Source organism: Gossypium hirsutum, chromosome D06 (assembly GCF_007990345.1).
Source record: "Gossypium hirsutum isolate 1008001.06 chromosome D06, Gossypium_hirsutum_v2.1, whole genome shotgun sequence".
Classification (NCBI taxonomy): Eukaryota; Viridiplantae; Streptophyta; class Magnoliopsida; order Malvales; family Malvaceae; genus Gossypium; species Gossypium hirsutum.
The window spans coordinates 7,406,612-7,425,768 of record NC_053442.1 but is presented as its reverse complement, the minus strand read 5'-3'; the positions used below and the strand labels follow the sequence as shown (position 1 = coordinate 7,425,768).

At 31.3% G+C, this 19,157-nt stretch overlaps 3 protein-coding genes and 1 long non-coding RNA gene across 4 annotated transcripts; 3 read left to right on the top strand and 1 right to left on the bottom strand.

Annotated features, from left to right (window-relative positions):
• Positions 1-1,029: 1,029 nt before the first annotated feature.
• Positions 1,030-1,359, top strand: LOC107900009 (uncharacterized). The gene has a single exon (XM_016825737.1). It carries the CDS (start codon positions 1,030-1,032, stop codon positions 1,357-1,359), a length of 330 nt encoding a protein of 109 aa, XP_016681226.1.
• A 2,820-nt stretch (positions 1,360-4,179) lies between these two features.
• On the top strand, positions 4,180-7,912 carry LOC121218267 (uncharacterized). The gene is made up of 4 exons (XR_005914442.1): positions 4,180-4,359; positions 6,500-6,529; positions 7,462-7,605; positions 7,690-7,912. It is a non-coding gene; the product is annotated as an uncharacterized lncRNA (long non-coding RNA).
• Positions 7,913-8,510: 598 nt separating this feature from the next.
• On the top strand, positions 8,511-9,274 carry LOC121218266 (uncharacterized). The gene is made up of 2 exons (XM_041095199.1): positions 8,511-8,565; positions 8,723-9,274. Exons 1-2 carry the CDS (start codon positions 8,539-8,541, stop codon positions 9,203-9,205), a joined length of 510 nt encoding a protein of 169 aa, XP_040951133.1. The 5' UTR covers positions 8,511-8,538; the 3' UTR covers positions 9,206-9,274.
• A 6,016-nt stretch (positions 9,275-15,290) lies between these two features.
• Positions 15,291-15,620, bottom strand: LOC107900010 (uncharacterized). The gene has a single exon (XM_016825738.2). It carries the CDS (start codon positions 15,618-15,620, stop codon positions 15,291-15,293), a length of 330 nt encoding a protein of 109 aa, XP_016681227.2.
• Positions 15,621-19,157: the final 3,537 nt, after the last annotated feature.

Genomic DNA, 19,157 nt, shown 5'->3' with positions numbered 1-19,157 from the left:
AATATTATTTTTCAATTTTTAAGAGCTTAAATTTTTTTTCTAACTTTTAAAAGTAAAAAAAAAAAATTACCCACTTTTAAGGGGTCTCAAAATTTTTTTATTTATAACTAGGGCCAAAATCTTTTTTAACAACTTTTAAGGGACCTCATTTTATTGTTTTGTCTAAGTACGCCGTTGAAACTTCAAAATTGTTTAATACAAAATGAATTGTTTTGGGTGAATTACTATGCGACTGCTATGTTTACCTCGGAGTTATCTTTTTTTTTTTCTTTTTTCTGTGCCTCCTTATTATTTTATTTCTTGGTACTTATATAATCTTTAATGGTATATTTAAAATTTTAATTTAGTTAATTTCATTAATTAATAAAAATTAATTTAATTAAAAAATGGAAAAAACTCCAATTTTTTTACGAAAATAATGAACATAACATGATAGTTTTTATTTATTTATAATTTTTTTATTTTATATTTATAAATAACAATTTAAATCCAAAATAAAACAAAAGAATAACCATCTTGAAGAATCATAAACTTCAAAGATTTAATTTACCATTCCAATCATTTTGCATGGAACACAACATTTAGATTTTATAACAACTTTAATGAACTTAGAACAAAGGCCGTTAAGCTAATTTTAGGAATCAATTTAGTTAGGTTAGGAGGAGTTAGTTGATCCAATTAAGACAAAAATAGAAATAAAAACAAAAACACAAGGCAAATCCCAAATTCATGCAATAAGTTCCAAAATAAAAATTTCTTGCAAATCTAAGGATTCACATTAAGGAGGTAGAGACACACGTTTTAGTCTTTAGTTGGAAGTGTTGGAGAAACATTACTTTGAACAACAAAACCAATGCTCCATAACTCTAGTTTTCAACGTGGATTGCAATGCCTTTTTCTCTTTTGATTCATCTCACACTGAACCCCTGCAAGGAAGGAACTCAACCAAAGCCTTGAAACTATACATTACACGTCTCCACATTTACATTCAAAGACAATAGTTTGATACAAAAGAAAGGGTCGACGGAAATGGCGACTGGAGCTGCTGAGTTGATGTTCCGATGCGTCTTCGAAGGAAGCATTTCAATGCAAGACTGTCTGACCGAACGGAGGCCGTACCATCGTAACTGCCAATGTGCATTGCACAACCTCAAAGGGGTTTGTTCATCTACTTGTACTTCTCCGACAACCAATATATCATTCCCTAAGAAACAGACATGGGGTGATTGTTCCTTGTCTTTATTGGCTCCCAAATTCTCTTCTCCATCTCCTCTTCTTCCTAATGCCTCCTTCACCAATACCCTACAAAATATTGATTCAACTCCGGTTTTGTACGAAACAGAAGCTCAGCACAGTTAAGTATAGAAATTAAAACAGGTTAGAAAATGACAACTATTTTCCTCTTTCTTCCCTAAGTTTAGTTTAGCATTTATATTTAGTCTCGGGATTTAGAGGAAAACTAAAGTGTATAGGTTTTTCTAGCCAAACTACTTCCCTGTAAATTCTTACAGAGTTAAATTTCATTGTAAAGGAAGTTTACTATTTGTCCTGTTTCTTTTATAATCCTACATTAGCCTGCGCTATTATTGTTAGAAAAATCAATCGTTATTTAAAAAAAAGGAAAAAAAAAGGTTATTAATAATATCATGAAAATGGAAAAAGGAGGAGAAGAATTTGAGCAAAGCTTGCATGGCACAATGAAGTAAGACTAGATTAAGGAATTGGCTCTGAAAAGCCAAAGTGAAGAGTCAGGACAGGGAGGCGGGATTTTCTTGCACTACACCAAAACAAGCTTTTAGAGGCGTCTTTAGCGGCGTTTGAATAAAAAACGCCACTAAAGATCGATCATTCGCGACGCCTTATGTAAAACGCCGCTAAAATTAATTATTTGCGGCGTTTTTCAGAAAGCGCCGCAAAAAACCTAAGCCCAACGATGCCGTTTTCTGAGCTTTCGCAGATTTAGTGGCGTTTTTTAGGAAGCGCCGCTAATGCTCAGGTCTTTAGCGGCGTTTTTGAGAAAGCGCCGCAAAAAGACATAAGTCCAACGACACCGTTTTCTGAGCTTTCGGGGATTTAGCGGCATTTCTTAGGAAGCGCCGCAAAATAAACTAAGGCCAACGACGCCGTTTTCTGAGCTTTCGCGGATTTAGTGACGTTTTTTAGGCAGCGCCGCAAAAAGACATAAGTCCAACGACGCCGTTTTCTGAGCTTTCGGGGATTTAGCGGCGTTTCTTAAGAAAGCGCCGCTAAGGCTGAGGGCTTTAGCGGCGTTTTTGATGAAGCGCCGCAACATAAACTAAGCCCAACGACGCCATTTTCTAAGCTTTCGCGGATTTAGTGGCGTTTTTTAGGAAGCGCCGCTAATGCTCAGGGATTTAGCGGCGTTTTTAATGAAGCGCCGCAAAATAAACTAAGCCCAACGACGCCGTTTTCTGAGCTTTCGGGGGATTTAGCAGAGTTTTTTAGTAAAGCGTCGCAAAAAAAAAATATAGGGTTTTTGGTTTAGGGTCTATGATTTATTTAAGATTTAAGGTCAGTTTAGGAGTTACATTTTTAAGGTATATGGAGTATGGGTTTAGGGATTATGGATTAGAGATTATGGTTTAAGGGTTGAGATTTAAGGTTTAAGGGTTAGAGGGTTAGGGGTTAGACGTTTGGGGTTAAAAGTTAGGGATTTAGGGTTAGGGATTCAAGGGTCGAGTTAGGATTTTGGGCGTTTAGATTAATTTTTTAATTTATATTTTAAATATGTTCTTATATAATTGTAAAAGAGATAATAATAAATTTGTTTAGGGTTTTTGGTTTAGGGTATATGATTTATTTAAGATTTAAGGCCGGTTTAGGAGTTTATATTTTAATGTTTAGGGAGTATGGGTTTAGGAATTATGGTTTAAGGGTTGGGATTTAAGGTTTAGGGGTTAGGGGTTTAGGGGTTAGATGTTAGGGGTTAAGAGTTAGGGATTTAATGTTTAGGGATTCAGGGGTCGAGTTAAGGTTTTTGAGTTTAGATTAATTATTTTTTTAATTTATATTTTAAATATGTTCTTATATAATTATAAAAGAGATAATAATAAATCAAATATATTGAAATTATGAGTATAGTTTAAATTATTTAAGAGATATATAATAGATAGACTTTATGTGTATTGAATGGTTAATTTAGGGTTTAAGGTTAAGGTTTACTTGAGATTTGTTAAATGATAAAAGTTTATAAAATTTTATACAATTATTTTATAAAAAATCAATTTATAAAAAACAAAAATAACTTTTAGTAGAGCAAAACGGCATCATTTTGTTCAAAATGAAATAATATTTTGCGGCGTTTTGAATAAAAACGCCACAAAAGATAACAAATAGCGGCGTTTACTATAAAAACGCCGCAACAAATAAATCAATTTATAGAAAACAAAATAGCAAAACGGCGTCATTTTATTCAAAATGAAATAATATTTTGCGGCGTTTTCTACAAAAACGCCGCAAAAGATAAGCAATAGCGGCGGTTTTATAGCAAAATAAAAATAAAATTATAAAAAATAAAAATAAAATTATTTGCATAGTAAAACGGCGTCATTTTGTTTAAAATCAAATAGCAGCGTTTTTCATAAAAAACGCCGCAAAAATAAATCAATTTATAAAAAACAAAATAAAATATTTTGTGCATAGCAAAACGACGTCATTTTGTTCAAATTGAAATTGCGGCGTTTTCCCTAAAAAGGCCACCAAAAATAAATCAATTTAAAAAAACAAAATAATAAATTTTTTGCATAGCAAAACGGCGTCATTTTGCTCAAAATGAAATAATATTTTGCGACATTTTTCATAAAAACACCGCAAAGTATAAGCAATAGCGGCGTTTTATATACAAACGCCGCAATAAATAAATAAAATTATAAAAAAAAGTAGAAAAAAATTATTTGCATAGCAAAACGGCGCCATTTTGTTCAAAATGAAATAGCGGCGTTTTTTATATAAACGCCGCAAAAAAGTAAATCAATTTATAAAATAAAAAATAAAAATTTTTTAGCATAGCGGCGTTTGCAAAAATAATTTGACTTTCTGCCTTTTGTTTATGGTTTAGTGGCGTTTTAGCTATAAACGCCACAAATGGGTTAAGTTGTAGACGAAAACGTCGTCATTTTCTCTCCAGCCATATCATCCCCACACTTAAACCCGAAATCCAAAATTTTCCCCATTTCCCCCAATTCCAGATTAATTCAGTAAATCCCTAACCCCAAACCAATTCAATTTGCGCCATCTGAAAAATCGCTGTTGTCTTTGTCCGGGCCGACCACCTGCTACGCAAACATCAGAAGCTCGAGCATCTCCGTCACCGTCGGACTACTACGGCCGTCATCATCGGTTAGTTTCTAGTCGGGCATTTGTTTTGGACTGTTTAAATATGAAATTTAATTTTGAAACGCATTGATATTTGCGGGTTTAAAAATGAATGTGGTTGGTACTGGCATGCTGATTGAATGTATTTGCCATATGCATACTGTTTGCTGCTTGCTGTAAGTTGATTTTAGGGCAACTTTGAACCTTTTTTAGTCTAGGCACTCAGTTCTTTATGTTCTGCAGATATACACTAGAGGTGTGTAGATGGCGTATTGGACCATAACCGAGTTAAGTTTGGTACTAGGAAAAGGAAAATTTATGTTTTTTTGCCAAGCAGGAACATGTTGGAAACACAAATGAGTTGGAATATTGTAGGTCGGCTGATCTTAGAAAGATAAGAAAAAAATGTAATAAGAAAAGCTTGATTTTAGTCTCAACATTGATAAAAGCATAAGAGAAAGGACCTATATGGCTGTACCGAGTTGAACTTTATGATCAAAGAAGATGGCTAAAGGGACATTATTAGAATCCGAAGACAACTAAAAAAATCCCAGCAAACTTTGAAACCCTTTTATATGGTCTATATGAGCATATATATATAACTGGGACTGGCCAACTTTGGGTATCTAGCATATCTTGGTATTAAAGCTTGTTGTTGTTAATGAAGGGGTGACTAAAGACATGTAATTTAATGGTTTTATATATATATATATATATATATTGCTTTATAAATCTTTCACCTTTGAACAAGCTCAAAAGCGAAGTTAATTGGACCCTTTTTTTCTCTCTAATTGAAGAGAAAAATGGAAGGAATGGTGGTGGGTGGGGGATATCCACCATTATCATTTCTTTAGACTTTGAAAATGATTGCACCATTTGGGGGGGGGGTGCCATTGCCATTTGCCTTTAATGAAACTAAATTAGTTAAAAGTTTTTGTGCACAAAAATTAAGGGCTTTTGAGGTGGCAAATGAATCAATAAATCATGTTAGAGAAACTTTTTAAGTTTTGATTATAGGCACCGAATGTTTAGTTTTTTTTGTGAGGAAATATTGAAATTGGTATTTTAAGTTCATAATGAATTGAAATGTGAAGTAATCATTGGATCAAAATGTGAGTTAAGTTGGCACTCCAACAATGCCTTAGATGCAAAATACTTTGTTTTTTCAAATTCCATTCTAGTTTATATCCAATTAACCATTTAATCATAGAGGCTTATCTTCTTCCATGAAACCTTTTTTATGTAAAAATTATTCCACATTTAATTTAATATTTTTTAAGTTAAAATTAATTATTTGTATAATAAATTTAATTAAAATAATTTATTATAAGCACTAAATTAAGTCGAATTAACTAACTAGCTCACATATAATTTTCATAAGACGAAATTTAAACCTTGACGCTAAAGGCATAAAGTAGCAAATCTTTTCAAACTTTCTCATAACCATTAAACTAAAATATCATGTTAAAAAAGTTTTTTTTTAAAACATTATTGAAACATTTTCTTTCTAGCTTTGTTTTCTCATACTAAAACCCACTAAAACTCATGAAATGATAGGTTAACATTTAAAAGATTGATGGTGTAAATGAGTTTAAGAGGTTTGTTTTTCAAGTGATTTAGCAAAATTTTGAGTATTTACTTTTTCAGATAATTCAAGAAAATACAAGGGAGAATGAAAGACTATTACACTACTGATGAGGGCTAGCTTCTTCTTAAATTATTCTACCTTAAAAATTGTTCAAATGGGTCAAAAGCCCAAGTACACCTATGAAATTCTAAAGTTTTTATAAATTTGTGCCTCATTCTTTTAATTCAGGTTTTTTTTTATCGAACTATTTTATTTCACCAATTGAGAAATTAAATCTTTTTAATTCCAATTAAGATTTACAAATGAAAAGATTTTATGGAAAAACTAACTGTTTACAACCCTGGAATTCTTTCAAACTGCACTGACAAATTAATATTGTTACGTAGAAAACAGTATTAGAAAACAGTCGGTTCAATTAATATTTAAATTATTAGAAAACAGTCGGTTCAATTTTATTATCGGGCTTTACATGTTAGTTGTGTTTACTCCTATTTTTTTATTAAAATTATATTCTGTTTACTCCAATTTTTTTTTCTGTTTTTTTGTACTAATTTAGTTGTGTTTTTTGTTTCGCAGCCGTCTGCTTCGAAATTGAGGAAATTTGAGGTATTTATTCATATGTTTCCATATATAACTTATAAATTTTTAATATATAACTTAATAACTTATTAATATTTATATACATTTTTAATATATATATTAAAAATTTATATATATATTTTTAATAACTTATATATAACTTTCATAACTTACATAATAACATAATAACTTACATAATACATAGCCTACATGACTTGCATAATACACAACTTACATAACTTAAATAAATTACATAATACATTTTTAATCACTTATATAAAACTTTCATAACTTACATAATACATAGCCTACATGACTTGCATAATACACAACTTACATAAATTACATAATACATTTTTAATCACTTATATATAACTTTCATAACTTACATAATAACATAATAACTTACATAATACATAGCCTACATGACTTGCATAATACACAACTTACATAAATTACATAATACATAACTTTCATAACTTACATTATACATAACTTATAAATCATATCATAACTTATATATACACTTACATAATACATAACTTAAATAAATTTTTTTATTTATTCTTACATAATACATAACTTAAATAATAACCTACATAACTTACATAGAAACTTATATAGAAACTTGCATAACTTATATAACTTAAAAACTTAGATAACACATAGCCTACATAACTTATATAACTTACACAATACACCACTTACATAAATAACTTGCATAATACATAGCCTACATAACTTACTTAACTTACATAATACACCACTTACATAACTTAAATAACTTACATAATACTTAACTTTAATAATACACAACTTACATAACTTAATTACATTATACACAACATACATATATCATAATATAATTATTGGTCTTATTATATATTTAAACTATTTTATATGTGCTATTATTGTTGTAATTGTATACTAAGTTTTCAACTATTTTATTTGTTTTGCAGATAAAATGCCTAGAAGAAAAGTGCGAGAGCTAAGCATTCTTCAAGGGACTCCAAACTCGGCGGAAACAAACAGCACTGAACAACAGACTGCTATTGGATCTTCGAATGTTCCGATTACACCTGAGGAACCTATAGAAGTTGAAAGTAATTTAACATTTAATTTACATGCGTGTTGACTTATTGTTTATTTATTTTTAAAATTTTTACATTACAATATAACATTTTTAGCTGAAAATGGTGGGACGCGGAGAGTTCGAGGACGTACGCTACTAAGGGATTTATACGAGCTAGATCCAGTCGAACGTGTCAAAGTATCCAGTAATAGCTTTGGTCAGCCTGTTGGATCAGAAGCTCGCCTTTTAGCAGGATATTTGGGCATTCTAGCACGGAATGCAAATATGTTGCCAATTAACTTCGAGTCATGGCATAAAATGCCCGAGAGTAACAAGAACCAAGCTCTCAATAACATTAAGGTAACAAAACGTTAATGTCATTTATAATACTTGGGTTTAAGTTTCATTTATATTTATTTTCTTAACTTGTGTTTTTTGTAGGCGAGATTTGCTCTAGAGGTCTCCGATGCTTATGTAAAGAAGGCATTGGGAAAAAGATGGAGAGACCATAAGAGCACTTTAAAGAAAGACTATTTTAAGACAAAAACAACACTCGACGAGAAATTACAAAATGTCCCACCGGGAATGCTGAGGTACCAGTGGGAAGAGGTCGTTAGATTTTGGACTTCGAAGAAAGGAGAGGTATGTGTTACTACAAAAATCTTGTAATTATTTTGGTTTATTGTATTTACTATTGACGTACTAATAATTTCATAACGTAGGATCGTGAACGAGTTGGAAAAAGTAGTAGGCAGAAACAAAAATTCACTCACACAGCTGAGTCGAAAAGTTTTGCTTCTGTAGCTCAGGCCGAGGTATTTTGAATTTTTTAATACTGGCAGATATTTATTACTTTCTATCAAATAATATTTTTACTACTGTATTGTAGGAACTGTCGTTCGGTCAAAAAGTTGGACGCCTTCAACTTTTTGACATTACACATAGGAAGAAAGATGGATCTCCTATGACTCCTGAAGCTGCAGAAATTATGGTACGTTTGCTTAATATAATTTGACTTGTTTTAATTATTTATAGTGTTTATTTTCTAATGGTTTATTTCATTTCTTGTAATGCAAATATTGTTAAGTTATGTTGCATTTGTTTTTTTAATATATATTACGTTCCTAACTATGTGATTTATTTTTTAGGAAAAACTAAAGGATAAAAAGGCGGAGTATGAAGCGATTGCTTCCAGTGATAGTTTTGTTCATATTGACAACATTGATAACCGGATTATCACTGAAGTTTTGGGTCCTGAAAGGTATTGTCGGGTTCGATTTCAAGGATCTTTTGTTAACCCATCCCAATATTTTGGATCCAGCTCGCAACAATACATGCCTTCGGGAAGTCAGACTCAAGCTGAAGTTCAGATGTTAAGAGACCAGATGGCTCAGATGCAAGCGACAACAGTTGAACAAATTACACAACTTAAAGTGGAGGCAGCATCGAGAGAAGCTGAGGTTCAACGAAAGTATGAAGAACTCCAGCTGCAGCTTAAAGCAGATGCGGCAGCAAAAGAAGCAGAGGCTGCAACGAGGGAAGCAGAGCAGCGTAGAAAGTACGATGAACTCCAACAGCAGCTTCAGAATATGATGAAGATGTTTCAGCAATTGCAACAGCCGCCGTCTTAGACTATCGTGTAAATATACTTCAATTTTGACTTTTAATTATCATTTTAACTTTTAACATTTTTGTAAGAATAATACGAATTTTATTTTATTTATTGATATTTATTATATATTATCCGTTTAATCTTATATATTATATAGATTTATTGCTTTCGGTTGGTCTAGATTTGGTTTCTTCTGATTTGTTTTTACAGGAGCGCTGAAAATATAAATTTTTTTACAAATCTGCCAAAATTAGTGGCGTTTTTAAAAAAAGCGCCGCTAAAGGTCATGGTCTTTAGCGGCGTTTGTCGGAAAAGCGCCGCTAAAAGAACATTACCTTTAGTGGCGTTTGTGGATAAAGCGCCGCCAAAGAACATGATCTTTAGCGGCGTTTGGCGAAAAAAGCGCCGCTAAAGAACATGATCTGTAGCGGCGTTTGTGGAAAAGCGCCGCTAAAGAACATGACCTTTAGCGGCATTTTTTTTGTAGCGCCGCTACTAAAGAACATGACATTTAGCGGCATTTTTTTATAGCGCCGCTACTAAAGAACATGACCTTTAGCGGCGTTTGTGGAAAAGCGCCGCTAAAGAACATGACCTTTAGCGGCGTCTATAAAAATAAGCGCCGCAAATGTTAGCGGCGTAGTGGCATTTTTTGCGGCGCTTGGTAAAGCGCCGCAAATATTTTTAGTGGCGCTAAAAAGCGCGGCTAAAGGCTTAAAAAAACGCTACTAAAAACTTGTTCTGGTGTAGTGTTGGGAAAAGAGAAGGCAAGACAGAAGAACAAAAATTCAACATTATTTGAACTTGAACAAAATAGTTGGTTCTGAATAGAAACCAATTTGTATGTTAATTTGGATATAAAAATCGAGACAAAAAAATGCCAATAGATTTTGTTTTATATTTTATAAAATAAATAATTAATTAATTAATATTATACCAATAATTAAATTAATTGAACTGAAAATCAAAAACCGCACACCTTCTAATGCTCAAATAATTCTCAATCCTCATCGATTCTTTATAAGGGTTTTTGAGTAGCAAAAATAACAATATTTAAAACCTTCACAAATAGCAGATTCTTCTACCAAGGTTGATAATTTATGTTATTTAACATAGTCGTCTTACTTATATTAATTTCCATGATTACCAAGTTCAGGCTTTGAGTGTCCATTTATTGAGACAAAATTAAACCTGATGAAACACGACAGAAGTAGATTTGATGTTCTTTCACTCTAAAAAATAGTCGGCAATTATCATAAATCTAATAACACAATATATCAACCATAATAATAGCAAGCAAGAAAATAATCCAAGACAATTTTTACATGAAAAACTTGCTTAAACCAATAGGTAAAAAACCATCCTCCCTTGGTTTGGTAAGATGGATTTGATCAATGAATCGGAGTCATCCACTGCTGTTTTGTAGGTCAATAACAAAGAAAGTTTGGAGATCGTTTAACGAAATTGATGGTATGGTGTTGACCACCCAACGAGTGGAATTTGTCCATATATTTAGGGACTCTAATTCGGTGGCAAATTTCTCGCTAGGGAAGGTGTTTTCTTACCCTGAGTTATTTTTTTGCTTGGATAAAAGGATCTGATGATGCTACCCGGTGTAGCTGTCTGTGATTGGAAGTAGTTTGTTTATGCTATAAATATATTAATGGAGAAATGTCTCGGTTTGAGCATAAGTTTTATTTATAGGTAAAGAATCTCTCCAACATCAGCTACTAAGATGTTGGAAAATAGAGTACCTAATGCTATGTTTTTCTATTACTCTAATCCAGCATTAATTCTTTATTCCTTCTTCGTGTCTATCGTTATGACAATGATTGATGTTAACCTTGTAAACTCACTGGTCCAGAAAAAAGACACCTCTAACGTTGTTATTTTGTATGTTTTCGAATCCCTATTATATAGTTTGTATAGAATAACAAGAGGAAAATATTATTTCTTAATCTTAGAATGCTATCTGCACATTATTCAATTGATATGCAAAAAAAAGCTGGAAGCTTAGTAATTTACAAGAATGAAGAATTTAACCCCCCATTATTTAAAACATATGTATATATATAGTATTATTTTATTGCATATAAGTAGTTTCTTTCAATAGAATTTATATAAAATTACAACCTTCATTAAAAGAGTGGTTGGCCTATTGGTCAGGGCCTTACAACTCATATAATAGGTTGGAGTTGCTTTTTGTGATACTTTTAATGAAAACTCAAAAACAGCATTCTATTTTCTTGTCGATAATAAAGTTTATAACAATAGAACATGCCAATTAAGACTATTAAAAGAAACAGGAAAAAGAAGTGGAAACTTTCTTTACATTGAAACTTGAAGAATTTACAGGAAAAGTGTACAACTTTTCTTCCTCTTGATAATTTGGTTAGATCTCGAGGAATCAAATGTTGAAGAGTATATGTAAATGTGAAATTAAATTGAAAAAGATAAGAAACATAGTTGTGATCTTCCTAACCTGTTTTAATTTCTAAACTTAACTGTGCTCAGCTTCTCTTTCGTACAAAACCGAAGCCGAATCAATAATTTCTATTGTTTTGGTGAAGGAGGCATTGGGAAGAAGAGGAGATTGAGAAGAGAACTTGGCAGCTGAGAAAGATAAGAAACAATCATTCCATCGTTGTTTTGTAGGGAATGATATATTAGTTGTCCGAGAAGTGCAAGTAGATGTGCAAATACCTTTGAGGTTGTGCAAGGCACATTCGCAGTTACGATGGTAGGGCCTCCGTTCGATCAGACAGTCTTGCATGGATATGCTTCCTTCAAAGACACACCGGAATATCATCTGATCAGCTGCCATTTCCCTTTGCTCTTTCTTCTAAATCAAACTGTTTTCTATGTATGTAAGTAAAAAGATTGTGTGTGAAGTATAACAGTTTCAAGGCTTTTGCTGTGAATAACTTGCTTTCTGAAGTGAAGTGAGTATATATATAGAGAGAAGAAGGGGGTTTAATGGTAGATGAATCAAAGAGAGAATTACAAACCCTTCGCATTAAACGTTGAATACTAGAGTAGAGAAGGAACATAGTTGTCCAACATTGATCTTGTTGCTCAAAGTCATGTTCTCCAACAAATGACAAACGTGTTTCACTACGACAGTGTTTAAGGGTCTGTTTTATTGAAGGAATTGATTTTCCGGAAAATCATTTCCAACTTTTCCAGCGTTTGATTGGCGGAAAATATTTTCCATTTGGAAAATGAACTCCAAAACAAGGGAAAATGGGTTACATTTTAGTGAAAATGTCTTACCCTTTCAATTTCCGTAAGACATTTTCCGTGCTCTCCTCTCTATCGCCTCCTTCATTCCTTCCTTCATTTTTGGTAGAAAATTGCTTCTATTTATCGATTTTCCAGTAACTTGTTTTTTTAATTATTCAATACTTGTTTTTTTAACACAATTACAAATAATTTATTTGATATTAATTTTTTCCAATTTATAACGATTAATATTGTGGCTTAATAATTGAGTATTATTATAAATAAATCATTGCAATATATGTAAAAATAATTTAAAATATAAAAATTTATTAATATATATCAATATATGTAAAAACAATTTTTTCGAAAAATATTTCCAGGAAATCTGTCAAACAGCCAAAAATATTTTACACAGATTCAATCAAACACCAGAAAATATTTTCCAATAAATCATTTTACAGAAAAGTAAAACATTTTCCCGAAATCATTTTACGGAAAATATTTTACTGGCAATCAAACAGACCCTAAGTTTCTCACATTAATTATGTTTCCAAAGAGAGAGAGAGTAAAAGAAAGAAAAAAAAAAGAATCTCCTAGTAAGTAGGGAAAGAACTAAGTGAGTTAGTTAGAGTCCACTTTGGAGTTTTCATATATGTGGTTTCTTTTGTCTTAAATCAATTTTCCAAGTCGTTAGAGGTTGTAACCAAATTAGATTCTGAAACATAGCTTAACGGTTTTATTGTTTATAGTTAATTTATGGGAATTACTAGGCGGTCCTCTCCAAGGAACAAAGAATGCTCTTGGGCGTGGGTCCGTCGCATTGTCTTGTTTTGTAAAGGACAAAACCAAAGTTCATGTAGGTTGTTCTAAATTCTAGAATACCTTAGAAAGCTCGTCTTCCATGCAAAATTATGGAGACGGTTATATATGTCTTCCCGCTTTCATTGTTCCTTCATACAATTTTTCTTTTAACGTTTAGATGAAAGGGTAGAAAGAAAAGTAAGATTGTAAATAAATAAATAAATTATATAATTTGTAATTGTTGAGAATTAAAGTTGCTATCATGCCAATTTTAAAAGTTGACGAGTTATATTTCTATTGGCAATTTAATGATTGTTGTCCAAAAAGGAAAAAGTTAGAGTAGTTGAATGATTATTTTTGTAACTTTTCATAATTGAGTAATAAAAAATAAAATTTACTAATAGTTAGGTGACTACCAATGCAGTTTACCCTTTCCAATATTAACCAAATATAAAATAATCCGACACAATTAATTAATTAATTATATTTAAATATAAAACTAAATTATTTTTTATACAATGCCTACTTATAATTATACGCATAACTTTTTCTCAACACCCTTAAATAAGAAGAAAAATGCACTTAAGCCTGCTCAGAATCACGTCCTCCTTAATGTTGTAATGGAAAATATTCTAACTGAGGTAATGCTCAAGCGATGTAAAATTTAACTTAAGTATAACATTTCGATAAATTGTTTGAGATAAAAAAATATTTTTTTCTTAAATGTTTTACAATGATATTTTTTCTTCTTTTATAAATAAATAAATCTAAAAAGTATAGAAAAATTGATTGAACCGAACAGAAAATTTTCAATTCGATTTACTCAATTTTAAGCCTAAATTTAGATTGGTTAATTTGATTTCAATAGTTTAATCAATTTATTCGATTTTTTATACATAAAAACTCAATCGATTAAATGCACTACTTTTATCATATGTAATTCAAATATTTTTTTTCAAAGTAATAACAACTTGAACTCAATGATTAGAAGAAAAGAGAATAAACTAAAATTACATTAAATATATGTTTGTTGATTGTTCTGATGAGGAGAATGTGAGTATCTTTGGCTAGTTGATTATGGTAATTTTATTTCCCTCTCAACATTAGCCCCCTTGATAGCAGTGAGGTGTGTTATTTACAAAGGGCTTGATCTAAAATGAGTTTCAATAGACGATATGATTATTAATTTAAAGACACTCGGATTGCATTCAAGATCAACTTCAAGAGTAAAGTTTTGTCTTTTAGGAAAAGACAGTTTCAAAGAGGAAAGTGACCCTTACAACATTTAGCTATAATCAACTCTTGACTATTCAGCGTTAGATGATTTTCCTCTTTCTCATCAATATACGTAATTATATTGTTTTAGTATAATTCGACTTAGTGTTTTGGTAGAGTTAATTTCTATGAAAAAAATTTGCTAAATTGTCGTTTTAGGCAATAACAATAAAGAGTGCTAAATTGTTGGTTAGTTAACCTTTGTGAAATCGTTATCTAGAAATGACAGAAGTGATTGACATTAACGAAAAAACAAGACATTGTTATTTTGTACAATTTCAATTCTCACTTTGTAGATGAGAAAAAGGGAAAATACCAATTCTTAGTACAGCAAATTATACAAAAACTATTTGTTGGTCTTCGCACAATTTTGGATAATATGCAAAACATCCATCTCCTTAAACGCATATCGAGATAAAATCGAGTAAAGATACATCATGCCTAATATCCAACCTGTTGAGGAGTTCATCACCTCCAAATAGATAATACTTAAAAGATTTCTTTTGAAAGAATCGGAAATCTCTCAATAACTAATTCATGTTGTGGAGAAGGTAATTGACATTGTCTAGGAAACTCCTTATTAAAAGACATACATTATATTCTGAATTTTGTTGGAGAAATCTGTAAATTATATATTTTTATTTTCAAAATAAATTACAATTAGTTCTGTAGTAATTTACAAGGGAGTAGTTTAGATAGAAAAACCTGTACGCTTTTTACCCTCTCTATATCTAGAGGTGAAGCTAAATTGAAAAAGATCAAAAGAAAAATAGTTGTCATTTCCTAACCTGTTTTAATTTCTATACTTAACTGTGCTGACCTTCTGCTTCGTACAAAACAGGAGTTGAATCAATATTTTGTAGGGTATTGGTGAAGGAGGCATTAGGAAGAAGAGGAGATGGGGAAGAGAATTTGGGAGCCGATAAAGACAAGGAACAATCACCCCATGTCTGTTTCTTAGGGAATGATATATTGGTTGTCCGGGAACTGCAAGTAGATGAACAAATCCCTTTGAGGTTGTGCAATGCACATTGGCAGTTACGATGGTAGGGCCTCCGTTCGATCAAGCAGTCTTGCATTGAAATGCTTCCTTCGAAGACGCCCCGGAACATCATCTCAGCTGCTCCACTGCCCATTTCCGTCTCCTCTCTCTTCCTTTCTTCTAAATTGAACTAGTATCTTTGAATGTAAGAGTGTGGTGAAGTTTGAAGTTTGAAGTTTGAAGTTTGAAGTTTGATGTGTTCCTTCCATGCTCATTGAAGTGAGTATATATAGAAGGGAGAGTTGCATCAAAGTGAGAATCACAAACCCTTTGCATTAAACGTTGAATACTAGAGAATTAATGAACATAGTTGTCCAACATTGATATTGTTGTTCAAAGTCATGTTCTCCAACAACGTGTTTCTCTAGGACAAAGTTTCAGCTTCTCTCGTATTAGTTATGTTTCCAAAGAGAAAGGGAAAGCAAGAGTAAAAAAAGAATCTCTTAGAAATTAGGGGAAGACTTAAGTGGGTTAGTTAGAGTTAACATTGGAGTTTGCATATATAAGGTTTTAATTTTTTGTCTTAATTCAATTTCCCAAAGTCGTTAGATGTTTGACTAGATTAGATTCTGGAACTTAGATTAACGGTTTTATTGTTTATAATTAATTTATGGCAATTACTAGGCAGTCCTCTCCAAGGAACAAAGAATTCTCTTGAGGGGTGGGCTCGTTGCATTGTCTTGTTTTCTAAAGGACAAAATCAAAGTTCATTTACGTTGTTCTAAATTCTAGAATGCCTTCGAAAGCTTGTCCTCCATGCACAATGATGGAGACGTACGGCTATGTTTTTTCAATGGAGGGGCCCTTCTTTCCTTACTTTGTGTATATATATATTTACATTGTAACATTTTCAAAAAATATATAGTGATTTAATAGTTACAAATGAAAAGTCATTAGTAAATAAACGTTATGTCACTTGGTTATTACTAAAAGTTGTCACTATTTATAGTGATGAGTTATGTAATTTAAATTTAAAAGTTATGTCGCCTAATTATTAAAAAATAGTCATAATTATTCAAGTAAATATTTATTGATTAATTATATTTATTGGTAAAGATATGACTATACAATTGGATAGTTATTTCTCTATGAAAAGACATGAGACCTTCTATAAATAAGAGTGAAATTTCATTTGTGTAACACACCAAAAAAAACATAGAAACAAAGTATTTTTTTCTTCCACCATCTTTTATATTCAAAATTTGCTCTATAAAGAATTACTGCAAAAAGTTCTTTATAGAAATTGATATTCTTGCGATGCTCTGCTTAATGTTCAAGAGATTGTTTCTATTAGTGTAAAACGTCAAAAGTCATTAGGCTTTATTGTATCCTAGAGGTTTATTTGCAAGTAACTCTTTTGCACCATCAAAATAGTGAGGGTGAATAGAACCTTAAGGAAATTGACATTAATACACACATTGAAGCCTTCGTTAATTTCTCATAAGTTTGCTTTATCCCCACACATCAACAATTTTAAGGTTTTATTTTTACAACATGTATTTTTACCATACATTCACATGACACTACTAGCATTGTACCATGAGAATGACTATCAACAATGGGACAACATTGAACACAATGGTCTTTGCCAAATTTTGATTTAGAAGAAATCAAAATGCAAAAAAAACATTATTATTTTATGGATTATTTATTTGATAGAAATCGAATGCTAGTTTATCATATGCATAATTATTATCGATATAAATAATATAATATATATTATATATCATGCAAGAAAGAAAGAAGATGGATGAAATGCATGGATGAAATGAAATTCACGGTTGAGAAATTATCTATTAATAGATCGAAATAATAATTTTGCTTTGAATGGTGATGCTTGTTCTAACATTATTTGAACAAGTTTCCCGACCAAGAGAAGCATTATGACCATTCAAGAGAGTCTTCCCGACCAAAAAGTTGTGCCATTGAATGGTTTCTTAAAACAAAAAAGTACAACTTGAAAAGTGATGTCATTTTAAAGTGTCACTTCGACACCTATTGGTGCATTATAAGTAGACAATAAATATGGAGAATTTAAATTTAATTTGTGCAATCCAAATTATGAGTGGGTTTTTTTCACTACAAAAGTTTTTTTTTAATTTCTCGTGAACTTGAGATATTTAATGATTTGTTTTATTCAAATCATGATATTAGTAACTAGCAATTGAATGTTATTTATGAGATACTATTTAAGTGTATTAATTGAAAAATGATACACTAAACAAAAGTTATCCTATAATATGAATTATCATGGTTGATTTAAAATAACCATAAGCTAAATGAGATTTATATATGATTGTACATGTTTTAGTCTATGATATAAATGTTGGACTAGAAGTGGTTTTGACTAGAAATGAAATATGTCATATGTAATATGTATGGTTAATTTTTCTAGTTAAGGTAGAATAGCGAAAAACATTAGTTGATATCACAAAATCACTATTTGGGTATGAAATCTTCTAATGGAAATGTGAACGTGATAATCATATATTTGAAAACAAGATCATATTGTGCATGTTTATGATGGTGCATATGGTACTTATATATGGCTTGAATATGATCTATAATCTCATAGTTCTATAAAATTTCAAGATGTAGTAAATTTTGAAATTTACTTAAGCCATGAATAAAAAGATCTTATAAGTATGGAAATAGCAATATGAATGCTATTTGACCCATTTAGGTGATGGACATAGTTTTGATGATAGCCACAAAATGAATAGTAATGTCCATGATAAAGGGTGTATAATGTGTGAAATTATAGTCAAATGATTGGGCAAATGATGTCCTCTAATATAACTATGTACGAAAATATATGAAACACCCTTGGTTTGTTGAGAAATAATGTTATTTGAGTATGCATACATGATAAGTTCTCTTTACAACAACTTGGTGAAAAAGACAAGATAATAACAATAATGTAATCACTGTGAATCAATAATTGGACATGGTGGGGATGCTGGTCTTTTGAACTTTCAAGACACAAATAAATATGAAGTTTCACCATGTGGTATAGATAATTAACATAACTATATTGAAAATTTAAAAATTTGGAGATAAGATACAAGCCCATAATATTTGAGTCACTCCTGATGGAAGCTCGACTCAACGTTTGGTATAACGTCAAGTCTTGAGTTCAATGAGACAAAGTACATCATCAATATGCGACTGCTAGTACTATAAAATAATATATAATTTATCATCCCAATATAAAAAGTGTGATAAGTGATAAAAGTAACATATTTTAATTTCGTTCTTAATGCGTTTTTGGATGATTATTTATGAAAATTGGTGAACTTTATGCTCCTAATCCTTTGAAATCATGTTTATATACTTAGGAGAGAATTTGAGAGCAAAAGGAGTGAAAAACGAGCAAAAAAAAAGAGAGAACAGGGTTCAGGAGCTACACGAGCTGGACACACAACCATGTGCTAGACCGTGTTGATTTCACGACTTGCATCCCAAACACGCAGAAAAACACAATTTTTAGGCTTTCTGAGCATTCTAAAGTCTATAAATACCAAATAGAATAAGAGAGAAGGAAGCTATCAGAGAATATTGAAGAAAACAACTCAAAGAACATCATTGGAGCCAACTCTAAAGCGGATTTTCGTCAAGATTGAAGACCTCC